This window comes from Varroa destructor, unplaced genomic scaffold (assembly GCF_002443255.2).
Source record: "Varroa destructor unplaced genomic scaffold, Vdes_3.0 BEIS01000001.1, whole genome shotgun sequence".
In the NCBI taxonomy this organism is placed as follows: domain Eukaryota; kingdom Metazoa; phylum Arthropoda; class Arachnida; order Mesostigmata; family Varroidae; genus Varroa; species Varroa destructor.
In genome coordinates this window covers 40893886-40920053 of record NW_019211454.1, presented here as the reverse complement: position 1 = coordinate 40920053, position 26168 = coordinate 40893886, and the positions used below count along the sequence as shown (strand labels likewise).

Below are 26168 nucleotides of genomic sequence, written 5' to 3'. Positions count from 1 at the left end.
GGCATATATATACCTGAAATGATATCGATTTGTTTATCTTTATCTTGCAACTGTGTTAGCCTGTCTTGAGCAAAGTTTTTAGCAAAGATAATCAGGATACCGTGGTGGCGCTACTTGTCTGCGATCCTCAGGTTCTAAGTTGGACGCAGGATCTGTTTCCTGCTGGCAGTGCTGTGGAAGAAACGGGCTTCAGCAGCCCACATCACACGCTCTGCTTACGTCTGATACCACTAACCAGATTTGCTGGTTTCAATGAATGGTCTGGGAGTGACGTCAGATGGTCAAGCAACGGCTCAGCGTAGCTATCGATCAAGCAGACAAGGGTCCGGCGCCTCAAATTTACATGCCCTTTCGATATGCGATCGTGGGAAGGACAAAAGCAATAGGAATAGCAGCAACGGTGTCGATGTCGGCACAGATTAGAGATGATCCATCATAGTTGTTGTTGTTGTTATCAACAGAATGTCCGACGGCTTCGAAGTCTGGATTGAGCTCTGTGATAACATTTAGCTACATTTAGGCTCATATTGTCCAGTTTCGCACCCTTGCTGAAATGTTTGGCAAATCAAATCAAGCGCTATGACTTGTCATCCTCCATCAGTCCCCTCTCCTGTTCGCGATTATGGTGGGTTAAACAATATTTGTAGGGTATGAGCAAGATAGCTTGTATTAGAGTGCGTAGCACGTGCGACTCAGCAGCAACACAAGTAAAAGCTGGCACCCCCAGTGATCTATTTGTAGGAGAACGCGAAACGCAATAGTAGGTACAATGGCAGCTCCTTTTCTCCTGTTTTTTTGGTGACGAAGCGGCCACTCGTCCGCTGGTGATCTGTTGATTCCAACTGGTATTGCTAGCTACACCATCCAAAACATCTACTCAAATTAGCCTGATGCTTTTTGACTATCTTAGCTAACTAAGTTAGTAATCAATAATCACCGCTTTGTCGTAACGGCTAACTATAGACTTTTAAGGCTATTTTATTAAGTTCAAGTTGCATTTTTGAATTGGTATCTTGTGCATCACGTACTGCGACCTTTGCGTTTTGCCATTTTAACACGCATTCGCCGATCTTAGGATGGCTTATCGAAAATTTAATCATGACCCTTGTTTGAAGCCTACATCTGTATTTCCTTCAAGCAAACAGATGACCGCACATCCATTGTTGACGATGAGAATTATTTTGATGAACAGTTTCGACGTTATGGTGGTAAGTAATTATATGGCGAGACATAGCTGTAAGTCCAATTTTATTCCAAGTTTATTCCACCAATTTGTGTGCTGACTGGCGTCATTGCCGTTTTGGAAGCCACCAACGATAGTAAGCATATAGACGAGATACCAACGGCAGATCCCGTCGACGAAATAAACTGGTTCCGTGACACCTATGTGTGAACTGTAGCAACGAAAAAAAAACGCAGCACTATCACAAACAGATTTAGCGACCTTTTCTACTCGCACTTATAGCTGCTCTTAATAATAACGGTCTTAATAAACATACGGTCATTTGAGGCTATATAGTTCTTGTACACCTGGCTTTCGTATGGACATCGTTCCCTGCCGGCACTAGAGGGCAGGTCCCAGACTAGTATAAGAAAGATATTCGCTGTCTTTACGCGACATATGCCGTCGCCGCGTGAATCGCTCACCGCAAAGCAAAACTAACAACGTTACCAGCTTAGTCATTGACGACTGGCACGTAGGAAACGCTATCATACAAAGTCGTCATAGCTGTAGAGCCGCCATTGCATGTATCGGTCGTATTTGGTGACATGGCTTAGTGGGCACTAATCAACCACTGTCGGTCTGATTGGATCGTGGCATAGGCATTCCTGTATCTTGATTTGAAGATTGTAATCTTTATTTACCAGCACACACATAAACATGCATGCGCACGCGCACGCGCACGCGTACGCACACATACACCGTCTCGCTGACTAAACTCACTAAAACATACAGACGCCTACATAAAGACATTGGACTGAATGCGGCAGCTAACAGATTCACCGCTGTCTCATTCTAATTAGATTAGAAAGCATTAAAATCAATTCCAACGAGGCTTGCCTCGCTGTCTAGTTAGGATTGCATGCATTATATGTTGGTAGCTACTGAGCAGGACTACTGGCAGCGACCACGACAGTGAGTGAAAGAAGAAGGAAACAAAGGAAACTGAACAATGACCTCGATGCCTCAGTCGTGGTATGCTTTCCGTATCTGTTCGAGTATTCGGTTGGTAAGTTGAACTAAGGTCAAGGCGGCGTTACGCCTTCCGTACGGTGCGTTAGATAAATCGCACGCTTACTATCTCCGAGATTCGCATTCGGCGAAAGGTGGAAGGAGCTCCGCTATCGCCGCCTTAAAGTATCCCATCCGTTCTAGCGTACGTTTCTACTTGAGACGGCTGTCGTTACACGCAACGTCGTCTTTTACAGAGTTGTCGAAGTAAGTATTCGTATTATCGCTCTAATTCGTGCTACCACCGTTAGCTGAATCCTTTGCATCTCGTTATACTGAAAATCGATCACAATCGATCTTTGTCTACATATAGAAAGAATAGCAGGTTGTCCATACCTGTCTTTCTCTATATCTCTTCTCAATGCATATACACTTTACGTCAGATCGACACCGCTACGCGTTGTTATAGGTCAAACAATAGAAGAGTGCGGAGTAAGGTTTGACTGAACAAGAATAGACCGGGTATTCGTTGGCGTAAACTTGCAATCCGCTTTACGATACCAATATTAAATCATCTAGACACTATGTATGCCAGTTAGAAAACTAGAAACCGTACGGCCTAGCAAGCCAGATTGCGGCATCTGCAACTGGTGTCATGACAATTGAACTCGCATTGCGGTGTACGCCTTTTGCATACGGAATAAACAAAAAAGGACCAAAAAATAACTTGACGTAGTGTGCGTAATGAGGTCAAGGCGAAACACATGAATGAGGAACAGCTACGATCCAGAACAGGTCCTAAGGGGTGCACGCGTGTATTCCTAACAATTCAAAATATACTGGTATAGAGTATACACACGCGCAACCAGTAGAAAAACTGGAAAACGCTTGATGAACATCTGTTTTAAGATTGCTGTCAAAATTCTGTCGTTTAAACGGCATGAAGCACAGGTTTTATTAACATGTAATAATGTACTCTGTAACTAAGCACTGAATTATTTTCGTGAGATGGAAGTTTTGCTGAATGTTGAAGAAGGTGTGCTATTATTTTGTGCTTAGGCCGTTATGAGTATAGTTAATGCAATCAACGAAAACCAAACAGTGAATTTGAACAATAATTTTGTGCATGAGAAATAGCAGACGTAAACAAATTTAACAGAATGAAAGATAGATACTTGCGAAAACTCAAAGGCTCAAACGGCAATCAATCAGGGTATTGAAAAGACAGTGAAAGCCCAAGAACAAACGTTTAAACGTAAAGGATGCTACAAAGTCCTTTTATTATGCTAATAGGCACTTCAATCTACAGAACTGTTTTCTCCGATTGCTTATTGTGAGAAGCAATCGGATTGCCTGAAAAGCCCAACGTAGTGCTCGTACTATAGCAGTTCTTGGAAAATGTTCACATTCAACCTAAAACCAGTAGCGTTTTCATCGCCCCACCTCAACTAAATTATATAGGTTTCTCAAAGCCTGGACATTTGGCAAACCACATAAACTCAACAACAGGTATAGCTTAACACGAAACCGCTTTCCGAGTTTGCTAAGCTAGTAGGTGTCTTACTGGAGCACCTCATATAATGATATTTATTTGCTCGTTTTTAGCGTTGGTGTCCGTCGGAAGCGCGAAGAGGCGATCACATTTATATACATCTTCATATAAAACGAAGAGTTCAAAAGACGGGTGTATCGTAGTCAGGTGAACCGAAAGTCCTGAACGCATATGGTCATAAGTAACGCTTTTACCTGGCACACTACCTGCCAGTCGGGTGAATTTTCGCGCGATTTACCAGATTGTAACACTTCTCTTTAATTCGAGGAACCTTGTGTTATATCATTTTGTTTTTTTTTCTATTGAGATTGGGCTGCGTTTGCTCCCGGTGAATAAATTTAAACATGTGAGGAAGTATCTGTTCCAAAAATCAATGTCACGGGTGTACGCCGAATGTTTGGCATATGCTGAAGATCATGTCATGCCTTTCATTTAGCTCTTGTTGAAAACTTTCTAATCAGGTTCACCTTTTGTTCCTCTCTTAAAAACTCCCTGGGTAATACATTTTCATGTGTATTACGTTTGTAGCCACGTCTTCTCAGCCATCCATGTTACTCTAAATAGAGATTTGGCCGTAAACTTGCCATATATATATACCACCTAGACCAAGCACAACAGTAATGTCACAATTGAGGATATCATACTTATACGATGGACCATGCCAGCTGTTATAAAGTAAAAACACGTAAATAACTGTGTTTACATTGCCGTTCGTCTACGTATATATCCTTTGATAGATCACCACTGTATTGTCGTCACCGTACTACGTTTGCCGAAAGAACGATGACCCACCTCTCTAGTAGATTCCTCTCTAGCCTTCTGAAGCTGACATAATTATGTTGCAGAATGCGCGCGTATAATAAAGGCTTGAAATTGCAAATACAGGAAACCATTGATGGGGCGCGATAAAATAGACTATATTGCTATTACGTAGGAAGACGGGATTAATACCAAACTGAAAAAGGGAAAACCTTACGCGCCTACATAATTAGTCAGGAACATTGTGCACCAAGATATACAATAATAACAATAAATACGGTTGAATAGATATCAGGAACTGTGTTTGTATGGCAAGTGTCAACGCATCGCCATTCATATGCTGTGTGCTATTTTTTCTAACCTCGTTCTGTCGTACTTTTGCGTGTGTGTCTCTGTGTTTCCGTACGTTTGTGCATGTCCGCGTGCGGATGTGTCACGTCAACGATTATGTCCCTACTCTGCCTGGCTCGTTGGCGGTGGTTGATGGGACGGTTACACGGTCGGCCTCCGGCCTGGCTGACTTGCCCCTGCTTCCTGATCCACATTTGTCCGCGGAATTTTTCTGTCTACTTGGATTTTATGCGTTTTCCGTCTCCATCATCGATCGCCTTCTTGGATACGGTTGTCGTGCTCTGCTACTGGCGAAAAAATGCCGAAACGTCCACGAAACTATCATCGCCACCACTGTACATTCATCGTACATGCTAGCAGGTCTCTATCGTTGAGCGAGTGCGGGAGTCTGCCGCGGCCGTGCAGTCAGTTGCGAATGGCCACCGCCCATGCAGGCAACCCAGCGACGCCAGCCACAGCGTACATCTCATCGACTCTGCCGTACAACCGTGTTGGAAAGGGTAGCCAACAGCAGCATCCACCTCCCTCTCAACAACTGCAGCAACTACAACAGGCTGAGGGGCAGCAATCCAATCCTTCGCTAAGTCCAGTCGCACAAAGAAGGTACAGCTGCGACAACCGGGACAAAACACACGCACACTAATAATAACACTTAAGTACAACAGCTAGTATATTTGAGATAAAGGCAGCAGTACCCAAGCCCAGAGAGAAATCCGCAGAGACCATATGACATATAGCTGCGCAGGCACGTGAAAAAAGATACGAACATTAATAACAGCGAATCGAAAATTAGAGAAAGAAAAGACCGGTTCACGTAACTTTTATTTCAAGGTCAGCTACCACTTTAGCCGCTAAGTGAGTACGCCGGTCGCGGGTTTCACAAACTGCACTTATATTTAAGGCACGCAAGAATGTACGTAAGAATCAACATGGCGATAGACAACTGCAGCCAGCAGCAACTGGAGAAAGACTCTTCACGTTCAGAGCCGCGATTGTAAGACTTACTTAGATATCATGCAACCATGCAGAATAGGCAGGCAGGCAGGCATACGGCTCTGACAATGTCATTTAATACGTAAAACCAAAAAGGGCCAGCTGGTAGCTTTGCAGGCTATTTCTGAGTAATTTTTTTCCTTTCAAATTGATACATGAATCAATATTAGAACGTGTTCGGGTTTTAGATTGATTCTGATCTTTCGTTAGCGGAAAACGTCGAGCGTTTACGTATTTTCCAAGCGTTAGTGTACCGCCGTTTGGTATGCGAGCCTTCCTGAAGTTCCAAGATCATCCAAAATGTGGTTTGCTTGATCCATCGTATCATTGTCAAAACACTCCAAAATTGAGAATTCGCTTTTATGTTGCATATAAAAGATACTGATTAAGCGAGTCATACAAAATACATGGTAAAAACTCATTAATTTCTCCTTTTCGTGGTCCCTTGGAAACAGTTCGTTGGTAAGCAAGTGGTTTTTCTCAGCGTTTTAGCGCATGCAAGCCGTCACGGACAGGGGCCTTCCACTTTTATTTTAGCGGTAGAATTTCACGACATAGCGTTGATAGCTTTACCATCTGTGGTTGTGGGAGAACTGTACACTGAAAATGTCACCAACCAAGTGCCAACCTACACCGCCTAGAAGCTATGGCCGGTCCTTTCAAACGAGAAATCGCCAACGACGTAATATAAAGAGACAAAGGATTCCCTGCTAAGGTCGGCCTACTATGATCTATTGTAATGTGAAGAGTAATAAATATTTTGCTCTACTGAGTAGTACGATCCGTCACGAAAATTGAATCCGTCGATGACAGTTATCATTCAAAATCTACACACGTGTTCATTTGGCGGATGTCTCTATAGATATGCATAATGGCCGAACTGTTATTAAGAAGCAAGTACTAACTAATCTTCCTAGTCCAATGATGAGAAAATTTATTTTATTAATTAGACATATTGTAAAATGTGAAAATACCAATGCATCATTTCTAAATTAACCGCTTTGAGTGGTCGAGGTGTCGCATACGTTACAGGCAAATTGATGATTGCTAATCTTCTATAGATGATACGTGCTAGAGAAACAGCTCTGCAAACAGACGTTGTAGCAAATGTTATTACACATGATTATTATTAGAAAAAAAAATTATTTTGTTATTATTATAATATTATAAAATAACCTTTGATGTAGCACTTTCGGCAGCACTAATGGAGGAGACAAGAATACTTCTAAGCCATGTCTCCTGGAGCGTTCAAAACTGACTTGGCGACTTCTGCCTTCGACGGGTCTCTCACTGAAGAGCAAGAAGCTTAGTAAGAAGGAAGGCCAATGTGGTATCCGCTATAGCTAGAGAAATAACGTTGTCTGAAGAAAGAAAGAAAAATGTCTAAAGGGAAAATAGACCATTGTGGAAAGAAAGGACGTTGGTCATGGCCATATTGTAGTTTGCTTCATTCCACAGAGTTACCAATGAAAAACTAGCGGCACTAATCTAACTCTTGTTAGCTACTAGGTGGAGTAGCTTGAACATATATCCGTTCCTCCACTTATACCGATAGCGAAACATATATTATAAGGAGCGACTGGGCCCTTGGGTTTATTCGCTTCGAGATAAGAGGGGTATCGTCCACGTCTCGAAAAATTTCCTATCGCCGTTATGGGTTAGGCAATTTCGACAAGTGTTACCATGTACGGGTCGAAACATGTTTCGACTCGCAATCTAATGTGATTTTTTCGCTAGTAGTAAAAGTATTATATTAGTAATTTGTAGTGGTGGTTTGGATGGTTAAATCTTTTGTTTACTAACAAAAGATTTAACCATCTAACTAACAAAAAAAAAGGTCGCTGCTTCAAGCACTGCCATCGACAGTTACTACATAACATTTGTGATTAAAATTAAAAAAGTACGATCAAGCATGTGTTGAATGTGTATAACAATGTGTTATCACTATAAGTAAAAGGAAATCAGGCCAACATTTCTGAAACTGCACACTGGGAGTGCTACCTATGTAGCAATCGTGCTCGAACAATTCGTGAACAATTATGCTCGAAAGCACCAAGGAACAAGAATTGTCCTTATTTTTGAATCACTGGTAGCCAGGGAATGAAGTAAATTTGAAATGCTGCACATATTAGAGTAGTCTGATTGATTCGCTTGGTCCTTGAAAACATGAGCGTGGTGCTTGTCTCGGTGGTAGATCATACTAACATCCGCAGCAGGTCTCCAAGCCTTTAGTGTAAAAATTAATGTAGGTAAGGGAAGTCGGCAAAATAGTTACTATACCATTAACTGAATAAGCTAATACTTGCCACACAATGTTACAAAGTATTGGCAAAATTTGAAGTGACATCGCGCGCGGGTGGGATGGAGTAGGCGGTAGCGATGGGAATTTAGGGGCAGAAAAGCAAATTAAATTTGCTACGCGTAAATATTATTCCAAAATGGCGTACAATTATGCTTTGCTGAAGCTTAACCACAATCGTGCAGCTCTGTATCGGGCAGTCTTTGTAAGAGGAGCACTGCTGTGCCGATTAGAATCGTTTTACTTTTTGTCTTCTAACTAGATTGTGCTTACGAGAACCCATAAAGTAATATAATTTTCTGCATCAATAATGCTCGAAGCCTAGCAATCCTTTGTTGTTGATATGATCATTACCTTTTTTCCATTCTGCATGTTAAATTTTGTCATGCACGCGTATCGTATGTCCAGACAATCTAGTTATATCCAACTAACTAACCGTAAGTTTTAGGGTTAGTACACTGGATGGATAGATAGCTGTCAAAAGCTCCAAACGCTAAAAAAAAACGACCAAATTACATTTCGCACGATGTTATACTATTATGAATCTATATTTATGCCTTCAACAAGGTTATCAGATGTTAAATGCTAAGGACCACTAAGTAATTTAGGCTGACAGTAGAATGTGATAGCACTACAATAGCTCTTGTTGAAATTTCGCCCCGCATGCAAAAAGCAGATTAAAAGTACGGGGGTCTAAACGGATTTATCTTTTCAAAGTCAACTAAAGCCTAAGCCGCACGGCGATGGAGGACTGCGGAAAAGCAAACCAACTTGCCCAACTTCACATAGAGTGAGAGAGGAAGAGCGCGCTAAGGAAAAAGCGAAAACATCTGGTTATTTATTACTCTGTGGAGCATGTCGAGCCAAAAAGCAGAAATGAAGGTGAAGATGGGGAAAAGGACCAAGAGCGCCGTCTCGACTCTATCGGTATTGCAAAACATCATTTTGCAGATTACAAAACCTACTTTGCCATCATCTTGCATCACCTGTACACCGTTTCCCAACGTTTCCCGGTAAATTCCGGTGCACTTGACTGCCTTAGCGAGGCAGCTACTTGTTCCGCGTTCCGATTTCCTGTAGCAAATTAGGTCGAAATGTGGTGCATTCCAGGTTGGTTCATTGGCCATCCTACTAGGCCGTCGACAGGCTATCCAGTTCGAAGTTTCATAAATCGTTGAGGAACTGAACAAACTATAATTTAAATGTGGAGGACGGTTTGAGTATCATTCACAGCGAGAGCGTTAAATCGTTTAGTCCAAGTCGAGCTTCTGCGACTTCTCATAACTTGTGCTTATATGGAACCGCTAACAGAGTTCCATGAAATGATCCTTCCGACAGATACATATTGTACCATAAAAATATGTAACGTTTCTTTAGAGTTTACACTGTATCTTGCGCTATTACTCGAATGTTGCAATAAAATAATTTTAACATTTGAGTTAGCATAACAGGGCATGTTCAAATGGTGAAGGTAACGCCGAGATTTATATATATATATATATATATATATTAAGATGAAAAATTTCTCAACGGGAGATAACGGGAGCTGGGAGCTCCCCCGTTAATTTGACAAGTAATATCGGTATAGCTGGGACATTATATGAAAAAAATTACGTTAGCAAAACATAGAGTGACAGTGAATAAAGCTATCTGCCGTTTATCTAGTAGTTTACTATTCAATTAACGATTGTGTTAGATAATTTGCACGATTAGATAAGGTGCACTTAGGTACATGTTTTGCCAGCGTAGTCTCTGTTACCTAGTTAGCAAGAACGATAATGACATATAGGCATCCTTCTCGAAGGATAACAACGACTTCAATGTTAGTTTTGACGGAACAACTCCCAGACATACGTTCGTACCAAATGTATTTGCATTGAATCAATATGAGTATAGCTGATTGCATATTTGAGTAGAATGAACTCATCTCAGTAGATTGGACCAGCTGGTCTTTGAAAATGGGTTAGCATTCTGCCGCATCCGTTCACAAATATTAGTATACTTCGGAACCTCTATTGAACCAACCATGATATTAATTGCTCTATCGTTTTCAGAGCATCTTTGTCCCTTCGCAGCGTATACTTCTTGACTAACCAGTAGTCATATTTTTGTTGTTGCAGGTATATAACAGCAACGGCCGGAGGCCGCGGCAGCGTAGGATCCCAGTTCAAGTCTGCGCAACTCGCTACGCATGTATGATAGTACATTGTCCTCTGAGCGGGATAGTTACGTTGCATAAACGTCCCCCGATCGAACACCCCGGACACCATTCGTTATGGTTGTCTCTTTTAGGCGGGAGCACTCGCCAGAGGTTAGACATAAAATGAAGGAAATAATCGACGAGAAACTATGAGTGAGCGGTCATACGATAAAGAATGTTTTCTCATACACACCTCCTTTGCTGAAAAAAAAAGATGTGAGTGCGTAAGGGAACATTCACGTCAAAGATGGTCAGGTCCTCCATGTTGCTAGCAATGTGTGGGTTAGATGTTCGACGTCAAGTGGGATTTTCTCGATGTGGAAGATTGATAAAAGACAGACCGAGCTGCCGAGCTCATGCTTCGAATCATGCTGCTGGTACGCTAACCTTATATAGCTGATGCGTCATTGCAAAAAGCGGTTTGACGCCTTCAGATGGATTCTTGGGTTATTGAATGTTCGTTCGTTCGTTCACCTACGACTACATTACACTTTTCCAACAAGCACCCGTTATTATACCCGCCCATAGCCGTGTTGCCAGTCATTGGGTAATAACTGTATTTATATCCGGCCGACTCAATTGTCTGTATTACGTTTAACTTACGGTTGGCCTTCAGTCTTTTATGCGGTTGCCTTTTCGCCTGTCGTAAAGTATCACGCTTCGTCACGTGCGTAGTGTGTGATTTTTTCGTTGCATTTGTTGTTCAACTAACGGAATCTCGGCGGATAAAAAAATAATTATCTGAGTTTCCCTGTTTTGCTCTTGCTTCTGCTGTGTCAGCAGTCGCATTTCTTGTCAATCCCTTTTATAAAGAAGTGCAATAAATTAGCAGTCGATAGAAAAAAGAGTAAGCAGGTAATCTACGTAGTGATAAGCCACTGTTTGAGGACACGTACAGTGTTTCTATGGGAAGTAACATAACGGTTGGGCGGCAGTAGCAGCAGGGAAAGCAACACCGGCAGAGCAAGTTTTGAGTAATTGTACATCATTTGTGGTTGCGCGAGGAATGGAAGCTAGAAATTGAAGCTTGTATGGCTTTGGGAAATCAAACGAAATCGAATTATAGCGAGCGAGAAGACTCGTACGTAACGGCGGGTCTTCGAAACTATCAGCATCATTAAAGGAAATAAAAATAAAGATGACCGAAGACAGCATAGTGCTTGACGAAGCTAATGCTGGGTCGACACTTGTGGTCATCTAGTGCTATGACAAAGTTTGGGCTCAGGAGTGACAAACACAAACATGAAACGGCAAGGTAAAGGAGGCACTAAACAGGCGATCAACAGCGCGAAGATAACCATGCCAGATGTGCGGGCTTACACGTAGCGGAGAAAAGATGAAAAACACACGTGAGGGTGCGTTATCCCATGAGTATCTATTGGTCGGAGGAACATAAAACAGCAATTTTGTGTGAAGTCTGTGATTTTAAGAGTGCAATTTCGTATCAATTGAAAAGACGAGAGATATAGAGATAACGCTCATACGAGAAAGACTGAGGGAAAGTTGTTCGAACGGATGTGTGCAAGTTCGGCGAAGAGCAAAACGCGATCGATATTTAGATAAACAAAGATGGAACGAAGGCCAAAATGTGTGGAACCGGACGATAAAGAAAACCGAATGGCGCGGACCAGTGGAACACCTAAACTGACAAATGCGACCGTTGGCGTAATGTTAATGATGATGACTATTATAAATATTACTACATGTTAAGAGACCAGAATAATTTGTCAAAATTGATATAGCACTTCCCGGTGGTTTATGTTTCTATTTTAACGAACATTAACATCAAAGACCGATTCGGCCGAAAGTGCATTGCTCACCTGCCTATCCGAGTATTGTTTGTACACATATAAAATGTGGTAAGAACGGCGAGATTTTTTTGAATTACAATTTTTCATGAATGACTGAATAGCTTAAATTGATTACTTTAATTTAGCGATCAAAGCAAACTTAGCTGAAAGGTGCTATAATATGTAAGTTATTGCAATGTAACACCAACACGATTACAAATTCAGCGAACCAAATTTAATAGATTGCATTTTAAACTTGTGGGTAAATATGTGATTGTATCACCTCTCATCGAAGTAGAGTATATTACCAATACAAGTTTATATCTCTAATTTCGGTGGATTTTCATCGTCCCACAAAATGCTTAAGTCTCAAACTTCTTACGTCAATAACTATTCTTAACCAGAGAAGAGGTACTTCACGATGGAGGTTTTTGTATATTTTCTCCGACCCCGCCTCCGCTTCGTGCAACCACGCCATACCATCCATCTAATTGAAATTATCATAAAAATAATATGATGTTTTTGTAATATACGTGTAAATACGAAACTAAATAAAACGCAATGGATGGAGAAGTTGACTCCGGATGAGTAATTTAAACGCCACAAACAACGCAACTAGACGAAGAGTGAACGAAGTATGAGAGGAGACTGACCTGATGCTAACATGAAGAGCTACTTTGATTCATAATGGGAAATCGATAAACAGACACGAAAAAATACTGTACATATTTTAAGTTGAAAATAAAACTCCAGTCGCTTTTACAGTAAAAAAAAAAAAAAGAAATGAAAAACATATATGCGTGCTTTTAATCCATCATGCATGTTTCTATGTTATATTGAGTTTAAGCAAGTTGTCAAGTACTTTGCATGAATAGCATATGTCAAATGCTTTAAACAAAAACGTTTTCGTATTTGATGGTCCAAACTGAAGTGGTAGACGGTGTTATCCTCATAGAACGGACCGACAATTGAATGAAACGTAAATCTACGGTTAGGAAAAATAGAGTGGCCTTTAAACAGTTATTTGTTTTATTTGTCTAGACTAGAAGTCTACTTTTTTCCTAGTTGTGGACTTGCAATGCACCTGACAATAATATATTTATCGAAATCTCTTTGTATATATTGTAGGCCGGAAAAGAGTTATTACCCCGTTATATTGTAAACCAGGTTTATCTAGTTAAAACTACGTATGTAGAATCGATCCCACTTAATTCTGCTATTAGTTTCAGCATAGGGCAAAATAACAGATCTGAAAAATTTCACGTGTGGTAATATACGTAGTACTTTGACTAGCTAGAACAGCTGGTTAAGCACTAGACATCTGACTACGCACTAAAACATATCGTTCGACACCATACGCAAGTTCTATGCGATATTTCCATCTGATAAGTCTTACACGCAGATCAAAACATAAATTTAGCCTCTATAGTATGATGGGTAAAGCTAACTCTTGGATGAAAAGAGACCAACATACATGTTCCGCGAGTCAAAAATTAGCCTAGAAAAATGGTTGTTTGCCCTTTGTGGTTAAAACAGCGTTGGCAACACGGCGACGACGGAGAATGTCCTTCTACTGTTAACGAAAACGTACCCGTTAGGTTCAGAACTTGATAGATTCTACCGTCTGCATTATCGAATTCAACAAAAAAACTTCTACAGAAACTGCTTAAGTCTATAAAAGAATCGTTAAATGCTGCTCTCCTTTCTTTATGTTTATATATATTCTGTGCAAATGTCAGGATGTTGAAAAATATACGGCTCAATAATCGCATCGGTGCAGAAAAACCTATACACCCGTAAAAGGGTACTCTGGGTGTTGGTGGAATTTGAGTCTAGAAACAAATTCAGCGTTGTTTGTCGTGACATCGTTTTTTTGGCAATTTTTGGGGCCTAGTGCTTTTTACTATTAATGACTTGTACCAGGGTGGCCCTTCAAGACGAGTTTTTTTTAGCCTTAATATTTTAGCTTAATCGTCGCCCAAAAGAACTCTACAGAAATAATGCTTGAAGAATACGACCCCAGGAGAGCCGGCAGATGTGATTGCTGTCGCTGGATCAAGTATAAGGCAGAAACATGTCGATGCCCAGATAAAAGTCATCTATCTTTCAACGTCAATGTATGTTAAGTCATAGTAGCTAATACCAGTCCACAGAAGCAGAAAGAAGCATGCGTTGCCGTGGCAGAGAGGTGCACAGGGTTCGGACTGATTGACCCAGAACGTCTAGAGCATTAAGGAGCACCAATCGGTTTGCAAAAAACGATTCCCTAAGCCCTTGCTAATGAACACAAAACTGCTCTGCGGGGATGGGTACGGCCTTGTATGAAAGCTGTACACCGATCGACAACTATATTCATCTAGACATGAGGTCTTTGCTGAAGGTCCATTTGCTTACATATTGCGCATTTTTCCTTAGGTCCCTAGGTGATCTTCTACCGTATTATAATGCGGCAAATAACACTCCTGGTAATGTACCTGACGTCGGCCTTATAGACATTACGTCGAAGAGGCCAGGTCTACATATTTGAGAAAGGCAGCTGGTAGTGAAGGCATAGAATTTAAGATTGCTAGACTTTTGGTTTACAAAGAAGTTCGCCTAGGCGTAGAAATAGCGAAAAATGAAGGTATCAACGGATCAAGGCCAGATAGATTAATATCTTTTGGAAATGTACATATTCAAACCAGCATACTCTAGATGCCTATAGATGCAAGTTTGGACAAGAAACAACCTCTCCCGATTCGATTTCCCTAAAAAAAGTAGTGTTTTTAGTCACAAGCCACCTTTTCAATAGTGAGCTTACGCTTCCTTCCTCCACAGTTTGGCTTATTGGCCGTTTTCACGTTTGTCATAGCATTGTGACTGTAGCTGAAGAGACGAGTACAGAGATGTTGCAAAAACACAGGGATCGCAATAACAGATATAAATTTATTGCAACTGTAATGTAGATTATTGGCCTTTTAGTAAAGCAGGGGATATAATATCTGAAACAAGCTCTAAAGCATTTTTCAAGATGAAAGTTCTAGAAAAAGATGTAATATTAAGTTATTTTATATTGCAAGCTATTTGCAATACCGATGATACCTGTCTGGAATTAAATTATATTGCAGTGTAATTCTGGTGTTCACCTGACGTCTATTCGAAATGCCGCCATTTTCTCTTCATGATACAACAGTAAATCTTTTTTATTTAAATAACTAAACTGCTTTTACTATAAAATCAATGAGTTAGCAGATGCAGTATACTATGGAGTTGCACAGGTTTAGTGGGAGGGAAACAAATTTCGTACAACTGGGCGCTTTAAGCGACCTAAAGAGTCAATACTCGTAACATAATCGCATAAGTGCAAAATTTGTTTAATATAATGGTTTTCATCTGCGGCCCTGGATACATCTTCTTGTCATTTAACCAAGCAGAGAGCAATTGTCTTTCAGGTCAAATCGCTTCTAAGCGAACTGTGAGAGTGCGCGGAATAGAAATGACGATAAGGCATGCTTTGCAGTTCTAACCTTCACGTCAAACATGCGCACGGGGAAGTATCAACATATTTCTGTTCTAAACATGGGACGTATTGTGAAAAAATCAGATAAGTCAGCAATCGCTCCTTGTTCGGATCGTGTTCGGATATATTACGAACGCCCTTATTTGCATCGGTGATTTACGAACATAATAGGAATGAACGGCAACCACTTGTATGTACCGCAATTTTTCCTCCACCGCAACTTTTCATTGCATCGTGAATGTTTTATTTTTTGAGTAGTACTCGGCATTCTATATGGATACTATTCTAAATCACTGCCAGGTTTCTTTCCCAGTATCTACGTACGGCGTCCACTTAGCTCGTAGGAGGTGCAAACAAACGATAATTATCAAGGTTTTCTTAAAATTTTCGCTTATTTAATTGATAATGGTAATAGCTGTATTTATTTGGTCTGTGTGGTAATATAGCACGTCCAGATTAGCAAATTTTTGCTGGTCACGAAAACACCGTCTCACGTTTAGACTCAACTTTTTTCACACACACACACACCGGACATTGTTCAACGCTATAGTAAAACATTGTATTAATCCAGCCTAAAGTGAGTTCGAATCTGGTCGGCTTAGAAGCAACATGGGTGCATTGCAATTGTCTTCCTGTACCACTTCTATGATCCGGTTGTATGTGCTTCCATTGTGCTGTTTTCATTGCCTGCTTGCACTCATCTCATTACCCTCTCTCGTGTAATTTTATGCACATAATTTTAACAGACCATTGTACTTATTTTTGATTGTTTTACCAACTAATGTACCAACGTTAGGCATTACACATAATGTATTATACAACCATGCTTAGCTAAAATATCTTTTTGTGTTTGCGGGTTATATATTCTTACCAGTATCGTGAAATGTAGATTTGCTATATAGCTAAATTTAACACGAGCCCTTGTGGTGTCATAAGAAATAGGGGAAAAAAGTGATTTTTTTAAAAAAAATATTGTTAACGAAAGTTGTTTAAATGAAATAAATAGTTTTTATCGGACACTATGCAACTACGTATAAATTGGTTGTGATTTTTTGAATGTAATTTTTAATCGTATTATTTCTATTTTCAGGTGCTCATATTATCTATGCACAATCTGACAAAGATAAAAATAAAGATAGTAATGGTCTAATTGTAATAAAAAGGAAAAAACTCGATGTTACCTATAATTAAGGATTTTCAATTTATCGTTTTATGATATTAGTCGGTAAGGGCTTCCCAATATTGTATGAAATCATATATTTCCATGTCTCCGTTGCCAATAAACGGTATCGCTGAAGTATCGCTAAAGGACTCCTCAACTTGGCTTACTATCAACCTTATTACACGTTTTAAGTACAAATGTGTACTTGAGCGAGTAACGCAATACCAATGTGAAAATAATATATTAAGCTGTATATATTAGGTGTCCAAAATTTAGTTTGGTACAACAATAAAGTTCGCTTTCCTTTATTACTTACTTTGCCCAATGTTTAGTCTGCTGATAATCAAATGTTTCAAATCAGAAACCTGTTTCTTCAGAGTATTGTTGTTCGTCCTTCATTGAGATTAAAACCAAACTTTTTAAATTTTTTAAAGATTGCCTCAACCCATTATTGTAAAAAGATAACCTTACATCTCTTAGCAATAAAATTCCCATGGTAAGTCGAGGCTCTACTGCTCCTGCATTTTTTTGACATTGGAATCCATGGGAAACGGAGAAGGTGGCGAAAATGCTGTTCTTTGTGCCCGACTTATCCAACTTCGGCACAACACTTGCCAATCGGCAAGCGATAACCTAGAAAAGCGGGGTGTTAGATAACTACTTACATACCCAGCACACTTATATATATACTTGTTCAAAGAGAAACCAGTTTCAAATAATAGGTTGTAACTATCGTCGAGGTGTACTTGAATGGCTTAAAAAATGAAAAACTTCCTACGGACGGCGACGATTCCAAGGGTCAGTTTACATTGATGGTACTTAAACCTCTAAACGCTTTTAGGGACCCTGCATTAGTAAAAAGGTCGGTAAAATGTCTTCAAACGCCTTACTGCCTGCATAACAGTTTACGATGTTAATTTCTTAATTCAGGTAATCAACAAATTCCACATGTTTATAATGAGGTCAGAGTTAGAAGCATTACTGTCCCAAGTTTGATGGTAGGTTGGAGTAACCGTTTAAGACGTCCCATGGCATCATACCAATATCATCCATATGGTAAGTTACACTGTGACAATTTTGGACATTTGCCATGGTGTAGAAATGCGTTTACATGCACATCTAATAATTTTGCCGCTATAGGATAAAAATCAAAGAACAAACATATATTTATGAAAAGGTTATATAAAAATTAAGTTTCAAGAAGCCGTTTTATTTCCAAAGGAATGAACCAGTCTATTGATTCAAACCGCCGCGAACAGCAGTAGAAGGTGTTATTATTCATTTGAACTGCTTTCTGGACGAAGATGCATAGGACAGTTGCGGAGGAGAATACAGGATCACTGGCGTGGTCGGGCTCTTCAATTGTTGTACAGTAACCTCGATACTGATTCCTACACTAAATAACGTCCACAGATCGACTCTAAACTGAACACAAATTGAAAGCGCGGTGAATCGTCTTTAATGGAATGAGCTCACTTTCGTTACCTTTTATGGTCATCTAACGTCTCATCGCACAAAGTAATTGCCGTTTCTATTACCAGTAGAGTGTGCAGGATGAAGATTCTTCAGACAGTTTCTAACGACAACAGCGAGCGACAAGCAAAAGTATTGGACCCCTCTGTTTCATATAATAGATAAATGTTAGTATCATCACCTGTACTCGTTCGATAGAACAAACTATACAAAACAATATCATAATAATATGAAGGCTTAGTTCTCACGGACTAAACAGAACCGCGGCAAAAGGATGATATCGGCTTCTTCATACATCCGATCTTCCCCCAACAGAAACAGATCCGTTTGTTTCATCGACACACTTAAGCCTGGCCAAGGTTAATCTGATTACTTTGCCCTGATGCAATATATTCAGATAGGCTTTTCTTTCATGCCTTCCTTCAGCATAGCACACGATTGGACAAAGCCCTCACCATGCGGTTCATTAATAAAATGCTACTATCGGCGACTAGCACTAAATAGCGCCATGACTTAACGAGATTCTATTTCTTTGATTGGATGCCGTTTATTTTCTTTATCATGCTGGTTTTGGTTACTTAATGAAGATTATCACGTACGAGCGCATGCTGTTTAAATGTTAATATTTTATACAGTGGTCGAGACGTTATACGGCTCCATAAGGTCGTAGACGCAGGAAAGCGAATAATCAGATAAAACAAAATGAAGATTTCATCAATTCAATTACAAATAGTCCATCAAACGAGGTCCCGGATTCTTTATTGACTTGGAGTTAATTAACAATTTGCTGAAATATGTGAAAACTTTCGACAAAACACGCTGACCCAAGTTAAATTAAATTTAGCACACATAAGACTTGCGTTCAATCTAAGCCAAGTTCAGTAGCTGCTAATTTTTTTGCGGTTTGTACACTTTAATTCAGCCCGTCATGTGTTCAGTGCTTTGTGTAGCACTAACTTCTAACGCGCTTGTATGGACTTCTACGCCACATTGCTGAGGCAATCAAATGTAGAAATAATTTACCTTTACATATTAACTGATGTAAATGTTTGCAACCCATGAGCTGGCTGAATGAAAACTAGTTGTTTGGGCGACTAGAAACAGGTGCGGTCCAGGTGCTGCTGCGTTTCAATTTCACGGTTCTGCCACATAAGTGCGGTTAATGGACTTTTTTTTTGAAAGTCCATTAACCGCACTTGCTCTCTACGAGTTGTTTGGAATTGATCGCATTGCTTTAGATATGGGTTGAAGTAACGTACACAGACTTGAATTTACTCAGACGGAGATTACACATGAAGATTATACTTTAAAAAATAGCCTCGAGTTCTGTCGCAGCTTCGAGCCTCATTTTCAGGCCTCAAAGGTGCAAAACATGTTTTCTGCCTGGTGCAAATGCCCAGAATATTTATAATATATTTGTGACATTAATGTCCATATAATTGTTGACAAAATTGAGTGTTAATAATTATAACCAGTGCTGGCTTATGTAGCATTAAAATACAACCAACTATTTCTGTGTAACCGTGTACCCATAATCATGATTTGACCTTTATTGTATACACCAATAATATGCATTGACTTGTTTTTAATTAGATTTAGAATAATATTTATGAAACCTAGATTATTACTACATTTACAATATGTGAGTTGCTCAGATAGCAGTTGTATTAACAGCTGTTCTGTGTTTCGATTGTTATACAAATCATCTGGTATGAATTTTTGCATGATGGAGCTCATTGACTCCTCTTATCAGCGTATAATTTAATTGCTAAGAAAATCGCTTTTTCGAATGGGAAGCAGCTTAAAAAGCATGTTGCGGCCTGCTTTAGAGTGCAGCTCATAAATAAACGTGAAAAGTGGCTCTATCTATATCAACGTTCAATTAATAAAACCTGTGCATCCTTTCAGAAAAGGTTTCCAAACTAGAAAGTATAAACATTGTAAAGACATAAGACTCATAATGGTGAAAATAAAATTCTGATTTTTTAATTATAAAGCACCAAAAAATGAAACTAACGATGAATTATGCTCATCTAATTGTTATCTAATTATAGAGATCTAGGTTGATCTCCAATATAGCTCCGTAAATTTTCAGAGTTTTATCATGCTGACTACAGAAACAGTAGCGTCGTTCAAGAGGTATTTGTGAAACTGTTTTTGAGAACAGAGTCATACGCGTTTGAACAAAGAAAAGACAGTGACGTTGAAAGCACACCAAATGAGCTCACTGAAATGACGAGCCATCACCGTTACTGCCAAAAAGACCACGTTCATTATGCTCCTATTCTGGCTTGTAGAGGCCTCTAATAAAACCACCAACTCAAGAAGTGGTTAACTATTTCTTTAAGCTATAAACTCACTGCTACTATGATCAGGTTTAAACAACTAGCTGGCTGTGGTAATTCGGGTATCACCTTCTAGCCCGCTACCTAAGGATGTCTTTAGTGTAGAGCAATACCGCATATAGGAATATCACAACAGCTACAAACTTGTATCCCTCGACTATATTCCACATTCAGAGAGTGTCGTAGTGGACTACCGAATAGTTGTAGTGGAGACAACGTTGAAAGAAGCTGATTTTGTTTAGTAATAAAAATATTTTATATAATATTTAAACCCGTACAAAAAAATCCAACAAAAAATACGATTAATTGTAGCAGGAACAATCAGCATAACGGAAACAGCCCTTTACTAGATAATAGGAGAATATCCATATACCTATATGACACGTTGTGTACAGTCACAAATGCATATATTTCAATTCGATAAATGGAATATAGCTGCATGAATTCGTTACCTATCCAAATGCAGATATTCCAAAAGCACACAAATCAAACCTTGCAATGAACTTCGTCAACATTTGCTCTTAAAACCGTATGAAATGTCCTATTCATAACGTATGACTATCGAGTTGATGGCTTTGGCTGAGAAGCATTTGTAAAAATATCTGCATTAAAGAGCTGCTGTTGCGCTCTGAGTGACCAATACAAAAGTTGACCTCAGTCACAGTCAGATCACATTTCGCGATTTTTCAGCAGGCAATAAATACACGACGTCTCCTTTGGCAAACAATACATAGATCATATTTATTAACACATTAAGCTTACCATATCCGTGTAAAAAGAGCTGTCACTAGTATGAATACCAAGAGCTTAATGACGCTTTCCGCCAGCTTTTCCTTTACGGCCCCGGCTTTTGGTCTTTTCCTTACTTTTAGCCGCTCGAAGATCTTTCTTCATCCGCGGATCTACCACCTTTAATTTAACGTTACCCTTAAACTTCGGAACTCGAGTCTGACCCTGAAACTTTTTAGAAACGATGTATTTCACCTCTTTCTTTTCCTGTAAGCAGGGATAAGCAACAGGTGATTTGTTAGACTTCGCCTGCTTATAATGCAACATATGGACAAATGTTGCCTCAGTAAAATTAACCGAAAAAATAATATTATACTGGGATCAAATGTCCCCTCTATATATTTTTTACGATGTTATAATTAACGTCAAGCCATCATGATATCAAATAATTGTTGATTTGATTACTGATGTGTCATCTCTGAACACACAAAGCGTGTAGAACATGACTCTCTATGTTTATATGGCCCACAAAGCGACGAAGATCTTTATATTGTAGGTATGATTTTCAGTCTGTTTGGATACAAACATATCGTGCTAACAGTATCAAGAACTGCTGTCGTACAATTTACATTACCTTTTTGAGAGCTTTGGAATAGATCTGTTTTAGATTCTGTGCCTTCTCTGTTTCGCTCATGTCCAGGTTGCCGCAGAGCTCTTCGGCCTTTTTACGCGCTTTTTCCATCCTTTTCATAAAACGGCGCTTCTTACGACTCTTCGCTTCGACCACTCTCTTGATTGTCTTTACATTAACTTCCTTCAGTTCTTCTTTATTACGGCGTAGACTTTCCGAGCTGACCTCAGGTAGCTGATGAATTCGAAATGCGACTCTAAACAGTTATTCTCAAATGTCGTAGGATATTAATTGCAAAAATTTGATAAACTCCTGTTTGAAATTTTATCCCATTGCTAGAAAAATAGATTCGCATTCAGCTGGAGGCGAATTTCCACATTTAACCGAGGTGGATGGGATATATGTGTTCACGCTAGGTTCATACCTTGAGGCAGTGCTTTTTTTCGTCCTCGACAAACCACGACGGAAGGTTTTCACGATCGTCAAACATGTACCTGTGAAAGCCTTCATTAAAAATGTCACGTCGACTTTTTGCGCTTCGGATGAGCCGTTCACCGAGCGCACGACCATAAGCATCCAGCATAGGGATGCCCTCTTTTTCCTTTTCTTGCATCTCTGTTATAATTCCCAAAGCTGCAAATAATTGTTAGGCACATAGATTTAGGTTGCGAAAAGTATTTCGACGTCAGAGTACATACAGATTATTCGATTTCAAATACAACAGAAAAAATACAACAGAAGTCTCATCTAATGAGAACTTACATCATTTGCATTTAACCGAATCTTTCTAGAGGGTAGGATAACCACAACACAGTTACGTAACATACGTACGTTGCACTGAATTTGGTTATGGTTTTCACGTTATTTTTAGGAAGAAGACTAAAAATAACAACTAAATAGTTAGAAAACTGAACAGAGAAACGACCTATCCATACCTTTTTTTATTTGCGGTTTTCGCGCCTCTTTCTCTTTTCGAATTTCGTCCAGCTCCTGTTCAATCTGATCGATATACTGATCATGCTCGTTTTCAACGGTATCTTCGTATTCGTCATCGGACGAATTCAGTTCAGGGTCCCCTTTCTTTCGTTTAGCAGCCTTCTTCCCATATTCGCGTCTCCTTTTAAGATCTTGATTAACTTCGGAGCGTACGTTTTTCAGGCTAGGAACATCCTCACAGAGGTCGTCGTAAACCGTTGTTTGGCCAACAAGAGTTGTCCTGCTGAACCATGAAGAAGCCTTCTCTACTTTACGAACACGACCTGTCCCGAGTTCATTGACAATTTTATCTGGATCGACAGCTTCGCCATCTTCGTTCTCATTCCATTCCATTTCCTCGTCATGGTCGTCATCATCGACATCACTGTCTCTACTTTCAGTCACTTTCGCACTTTTGCGGCTAATCGCCACACCAGTATCTCCAACTTCTTCGAGCTCATCGTTGGACAAATCATGACCGTCCACCATAGCTTGCTTCATGGACTCGAGTTTCTTAAGCTGGAAGACATCCTTGTCTTCCTGGACAATGCCTTCGTCACCTTTAATTATCATCTTCAGGTTGAGGGCATCCCTCGTTTTCCTGAGCTGTTTGAGCTTTTTACGTTTAACTCGTTTTAGTTCTTGCATAGCTGCAGCGTTCATTTGCTGGACGTGTCTAAACAATTTTGTTTCTTCATCGTCATCACTGTCATCATTTTCCTTCATGTCAAGTTCCTCCACATTATCCTCTCCGTCCTCCTTTTTAAATTGCTCGTGTAATTTTTTCCTCCATAGTATGAGACTGCGAAGCTCGCTCTTCCCAAGAACTTTGATATCCTTGCAACACAACTTGATTTCCTCAGAAGTTGAAGGGTGATTGATGACATGATCATTATCAAGGACGATCTCGTGAACTTCTCCCAGTAATTCCATAAATCTGTCCGATTTAATGAATTCTACGCACGATATAGATTCGTGCATCCTCGCGCCATCCTTATATCTGAAGCATGTAATGACGATAATTTGTTAGAAACTAATCTTTTGCATATTGAAGGTCACCAAGAACGATCACAAGACAAAAGTTACGAGGTTAATACAAGTCTGTTTCATACGCATAGTATCTCGATAATCATACTAATAAAAAGTGCAGTGGTTAACTCACCCTTCAGCCTTCGGTTTCTTAAGGCTGGCCGCTCTCTCAAGAACATTTTTGGTGGCAGTCTCCTGCGAAATGTCTAGTTCTTCAAATAGATACTTTGCATTAAAGAATCTATCGTCGAGCTTATCAGGCGCTACATACCCTTGACAGACGATAAAAATTTCAGCCGACTCATGGCGAGAAGCGCGAGGTTTTGTGGCCGACACCTACCGAAAACCCATGATATAATTCAATATTTATTTACAGTACACCAAACCCAATATCTTTTCTTACCTTTAATAGTTTTCCAACTAATGAGCACACTTGAAGGAAATTTACGAAATAAATACTGCATATCCAATTTTTTAAATTTTACTAAACGTACCTTTCTAAAGAGTTTTTTGAGGACCCACATGAAGGCATTATAATCTTTTGATCTGAACACCTTAGTGACAAACCATCCACCTTTGACAAGGAATTCTGAAGCGAGTCTAAGGGCGTGTAAAGAGAGACAGATTTGCGAGTAGGCATCGTGCAGCCAATTTTTACCTAAAAGAATAAATAAATAGTTATACAATGCTACAGATTGTATGAACAGTAAGATCAACAATTTTCCAGTCAAATTTGCTGAACAGTTCAAGCGGGAAAAAGTCATTAGGAACGGAATGTTTGCTTCTGTTACATTTTTATCGACCAAAAATTCAGACAAAATCTTTAATCACTCGCTTTACCTTAAATTTTAGGGTAATCTTAACGGCCCACAGTACTTAACATCTTTTCAATGGCTATCAACGACTTTTTACAAAACACCTACCGACATTAGGAGCACCATCGTTAAGCACAACGTCAGCCTTCCATGTTTTCAGCTCGCCTTTAAGTGCCTTACGGCAATCTTGTGTAGTAATGTCGTGGGTGAGACCTACCACATTTGGGATTGGCTTAATTGGCACCACATCGACACCAATAATCAGTGACGAGGCAGGCATATACTTTTGTGCCACCTGTAAATAAAGTAATGCATTCACACGTTCTAATTACAGATTTGTTTGACCTTGATGATGGACTAAACTATTACCAAGGTTAACAATCGTAGAAGTTTGTGCTAGACTTATGCCTAGAGTGAAAATAAGTTTCTCTTCTACTTTTTAGCCTAGTAGTATGGAACCTTGATAATGGCATTTAAGATAAAAAACATAGCTATTACAAGTAATTAATATATTTCCCACTAGTACGAAATGCTAAGGTACTACACAGTCCAGCGTCAATAACTTAGTTATATAAACCTTCGAGGTTATGAATAACATGCTGACGTACTGTTTAATCTATAAGCAGATTATCATCTATAAACAGAGAAAAAGTATTATTGCTGAAACAGCTGAAAGCTTAAAAATTAGAAAATAGGAAATTAGTAAGTAGGATGGTGAATTATCGTTTTTCAAATAACCTGCCTGTAACCATCCCCCTGGAGCAGCGCACAGATCGATAAGGACCCGTGATCTCTGAAGAAACTCAAACTTCCTGTTCAGTTGAATTAGCTTAAATGAGGCGCGACTGCGGTAGCCAGTTTCTTTGGCGAGATGATAAAACTTATCCCGCCGCTGCTTTCCCGTCTTGCCCTTCTGTCCCATTTTGTTACTGCAATCATGATAGTCATAAAAAATACATGTAGAATAAGATTGATATAATGTATCGTGCTGGCTAGCGCATTAAGTTGACAGCCGTTGAGTATTAAAGATAAGGTGATTGTAAAAATATTTAGAATGTTGCGTGCATAAAACTCAATTATTTCCTAGGTAACTTTACACAAACCTGAGACACGTAATTGGTACTCACATTTGTGGCCTACTTTGTCAAAGACAGACTCTATCATATTTGTTTCACCTGACGTGTATAACTTCGATAAATCGATTCAAATTTGTTCTTATAAAATTTACACAAATAGATCATAATCACTTACCTTTAAATTCCGCGACGAATCACCAGATACAAGGTAATTTTTTTACCCTACAGTAGTTCACATGTAGTAGGCAAGCATGCATCTATTATGTTTTTGCTACTTGAAACACAAACTTTTAGATCTAATTAGGTGTCGCCAATAG

At 39.6% G+C, this 26168-nt stretch overlaps 2 protein-coding genes across 10 annotated transcripts in view; one reads left to right on the top strand and one right to left on the bottom strand.

Annotated features, from left to right (window-relative positions):
• The window catches only part of LOC111243553 (irregular chiasm C-roughest protein-like), a 287184-nt gene extending 274272 nt beyond the window's left edge, over positions 1-12912 (top strand). For 6 of the 9 annotated variants that reach the window (XM_086978137.1, XM_086978138.1, XM_086978136.1 and 3 more), the window contains 2 exons: positions 5193-5438; positions 5737-10230. In XM_086978137.1, coding sequence (XP_086834263.1) covers positions 5193-5438; positions 5737-5833 — 343 coding nt within the window. In that variant the 3' untranslated portion in view covers positions 5834-10230. The other 3 variants (XM_022789318.2, XM_086978140.1, XM_086978141.1) reach the window with 3 other exon arrangements.
• Positions 12913-21308: 8396 nt separating this feature from the next.
• Positions 21309-26168, bottom strand: LOC111255241 (pre-rRNA 2'-O-ribose RNA methyltransferase FTSJ3). Its single transcript, XM_022816986.2, has 9 exons — positions 26027-26168; positions 25518-25704; positions 24884-25070; positions 24455-24618; positions 24094-24296; positions 22892-23931; positions 22381-22589; positions 21960-22190; positions 21309-21592 (listed from the first exon to the last, which is right to left on the bottom strand). The coding sequence occupies exons 2-9, from the start codon at positions 25695-25697 to the stop codon at positions 21404-21406; spliced, it is 2403 nt and encodes an 800-aa protein (XP_022672721.1). The 5' UTR covers positions 25698-25704; positions 26027-26168; the 3' UTR covers positions 21309-21403.

Coding starts and splice junctions, on each gene's coding strand:
- LOC111255241 (XM_022816986.2), bottom strand. CDS start 25,697: ATGGGACAGAAGGGCAAGACGGGAAAGCAGCGGCGGGATAAGTTTTAT. Junction 25,071..25,517: donor CTCCAGGGGGATGGTTACAG/GCAGGTTATTTG, acceptor CTTTATTTACAG/GTGGCACAAAAGTATATGCC. Junction 21,593..21,959: donor ATTCCAAAGCTCTCAAAAAG/GTAATGTAAATT, acceptor CCCTGCTTACAG/GAAAAGAAAGAGGTGAAATA.